The sequence below is a fragment of the Brassica oleracea genome, chromosome C8, assembly GCF_000695525.1.
Source record: "Brassica oleracea var. oleracea cultivar TO1000 chromosome C8, BOL, whole genome shotgun sequence".
Classification (NCBI taxonomy): Eukaryota; Viridiplantae; Streptophyta; class Magnoliopsida; order Brassicales; family Brassicaceae; genus Brassica; species Brassica oleracea.
This window is the reverse complement of record NC_027755.1, coordinates 23,422,516-23,425,427: the sequence shown is the minus strand read 5'-3', so window position 1 is coordinate 23,425,427 and position 2,912 is coordinate 23,422,516. Positions and strand designations below refer to the sequence as shown.

The 2,912-nt window shown below is 34.3% G+C and overlaps 1 protein-coding gene and 1 long non-coding RNA gene across 3 annotated transcripts in view; both read right to left on the bottom strand.

The window, feature by feature from the left end:
* Positions 1–6: 6 nt before the first annotated feature.
* Positions 7–716, bottom strand: LOC106310192. 2 transcript variants are annotated; one of them, XR_001263708.1, is made up of 3 exons: positions 602–716; positions 450–520; positions 7–345 (listed from the first exon to the last, which is right to left on the bottom strand). It is a non-coding gene; the product is annotated as an uncharacterized LOC106310192 (long non-coding RNA). The 2 variants fall into 2 exon arrangements; XR_001263707.1 differs by having other exon boundaries at positions 7–340.
* Positions 717–2,224: 1,508 nt separating this feature from the next.
* LOC106309913 (keratinocyte-associated protein 2-like) overlaps positions 2,225–2,912 on the bottom strand; it is a 1,511-nt gene continuing 823 nt past the window's right edge. Inside the window, exons 4-5 of the mRNA XM_013747067.1 lie at positions 2,644–2,710; positions 2,225–2,511 (exon numbers count right to left, since the gene is read on the bottom strand). Of these exons, the coding sequence (XP_013602521.1) occupies positions 2,421–2,511; positions 2,644–2,710 (158 nt within the window). The 3' untranslated portion in view covers positions 2,225–2,420. The remainder of the gene's footprint in view (positions 2,512–2,643; positions 2,711–2,912) is intronic.

Below are 2,912 nucleotides of genomic sequence, written 5' to 3'. Positions count from 1 at the left end.
ATATAGTGCAGGCCTCTAGCTGCACCAAGACATATCTCAAGTTTCTGTCTCCAGCTCAACCTTGGGCGATCCAAGTCATGCACAATGGTCCTTTTATTGTTCTCACTGCAATGCCCGATTAAAGAAACCAAATGCATGTGTATGAACTGGGACAACATTTCGATCACTGTCCTGAATTTATTGATGTAAAGCTATAGCTGGTTAGTATATGTATTTGAAAAAAACATTACCGTCTGTGGTTGAAGATTCTTACGGTCCAATCAGATTGATTGCTTCTGGTGGTAGACATTTTAATTAAAAAAGCCTACTTTCCTCGTTTGCCTTTTATCTCAAGGACCTCCTGCACTCAAAAACAGAGAACAGTTCGATTCAATTAATTTTTAACACATTGAGTCATTCGTTAATGCAAAAGTGAAACTTTTTGTGGAAGTAATTCTTGATTGTATTACTGATGAAGCGCTTAGGTGCTTAATTTCATTTCCCCACGTGCCTGATTCTCGATACCACATCATCATCCCACCTGAAAAAAAGAGGAAACTTAAAAGATTAATATGTGCCTCCAAAAATTCATATAATTCAGAGACTCATGAAGAAACAAGACTTCAAAAGATGCTAGCCTTCTTTTGACACTAAACACAGTTGGAGTGTTGTCAAGCAGTGGGTTTCCTTTGGGAAGTTCCTCTTCTTTGGCGTTTAGCTCTTCATTTGTTGCTGCTTTTCCTGGAAAAATGTAAATAATAAATATTAAGATACACCGAGAGACGGAAATTTTAGGAGTCGAAGGTTTAGATACCACGTGGCACAAAACGCCCACCCCTGAAGAATGTCGTGGAGGGCTAACGTGAGAGAAAACTCTGTTTTATTATTATAGATAGATAACATTTGTAGAGATCCCACTAAATCACCTCTTATTGGAAAATATGGATTTCAAGATTCATCAAAAGTTATTTTGAATTGTTAAAAAATAGCATTTAGCTTCAAATTCGATAGAAAAGAATACCACCTAAAAGATGAATTTTGAAAAAAAAGAACAAAACTTAGATTCACCACGTAGGATGAACCTTTAAACCCACATCACTCTTAATCATCAATTAAAATGTCATATAGATTATTAATTAAAAAATATTAAATTAAATAAAAAATAGCTAAAAAAATAAAAATGCTTGCGAAATCCTAAACTCTAAATCTTAAATTCTAAACCATATACCCTAAATTCTAAACCCAAATCCAAACCATATACCCTAAACCCTAAACCTATATCCTAAACCCAAATTATATACCTTAAATCAAAAAAAATAGACTATAAACCTAAATCCTATACCATAAACCCAAGTATTAGACCCTAAACTCAAACCGTAAACCTTAACCCAAACCCTATAGAATCTAAGTTTGGGGTTTTTTTTTTTTATTAAAATTAGCATTTTTACTTTTTGTAGCTATTTTTTATTTAATTTAATATTTTTAAATTAATAATATATGTGTCATTTTGATTTGGTGCTAAATGGGGAGATGAATTTAAAGGTGAACCTAACTTTTGTCCTTCATTTAGGCACAACCATACTATCCGAACAGTACTAACCTGGCAGGATATCTATACACATAACAGTCTCGTTATGAAGTCTTATGCGTATATATATCACACTCACAGTATTAATCAACATGATATGCATATAAACATGCAAAATCAATCAAGTCAAGCGTAAGTTGAGGAAAATACTAAATTTCATAGTTCATGGAGTGGCAGTATCTATGAGTCTTTTAGTGCTAAACAAAAGAAACTTGGGGAACATCATGTACTTAGTAATCCCGTTCTCCGATTCAGTGCCTCTTAGATTTTAACTCAGCTCTGGAGAGCATGTACTGGATGGAGGTTGATGAGGACAAAATGTTTGGAGAAATAGTCATTGGTCCATCTAGGACCATCATGGGGAACGTTCTAAGAATTTTTTCTACCGTTGATGCAGTTTACAAGACAACAAAAAGGAGAAGTAGCTGGGAAAGAAAAGAAAAATGTGCTAAAAAGAACAGTGTGAAGGAACATTGAGATATGTTAAGGCCACAAGGAGTAATAGGGCTAGTAGCAGCAAAGTTCGTACTACTTCAAAATTTTATTAGTATACGGAATGCATCACTATGGAATATAAAACTTAGGATTCATGGTTTCTTAGATGACAATTACTACTCGACATCACTTATCTGGGTTTTATAAGCCTAACCTTATATATGGTGCCTATATCTGACCATTCGTTTAAGACCATAAAGTAACAACACACAACTACAAAACCGATCATGTCAAGCATAAGTTGAGGAAAATGCTAAATATCATAGTTCACGAAGTTGGAAGTTTTGAGTCTTTTAGTGCTAAACAAGATAGAAAAACTTGGAGAACATCATGTACTTAGTAACCCCCACCCCCTGATTCAGTGCCTTTTAGATTTGGACTCAGCTTTGGAGAGCATGTATCCTGAGATCTTGTTCATCTCGTATAACAGCCCAGCGGAGAACAAGAAACTGCCAACCAAAACATTGAACAACACAGCAATTCCATCTTTTTTTTAGCCACAGAAAGTTATCAAATAATGTTTATTATCGATTGAAGATTGATATATATATATTGAGCAGAACTAGACAGTCAAGGGTTACCAGGTTGTAATACAAACTCGATGCACCGTGCTAGCAGCAACAAGAGCTATGATTTCCGCAATAATCACTTACATCAAATAAACAAACAAACAAAAAAAAATCTTTAATAAACTGCAGAGCTTATACTACATAGGTCAACGGAACACAAACTTTAGGTGATAGTTTTCAATCTGATTTTTGCAAAAGTGTGTGATGACAAAACAAAACATAATCAATTAGGACATCTAATCTTATAACATAACTCCGCGTTCAAGATCAGATTCACATTC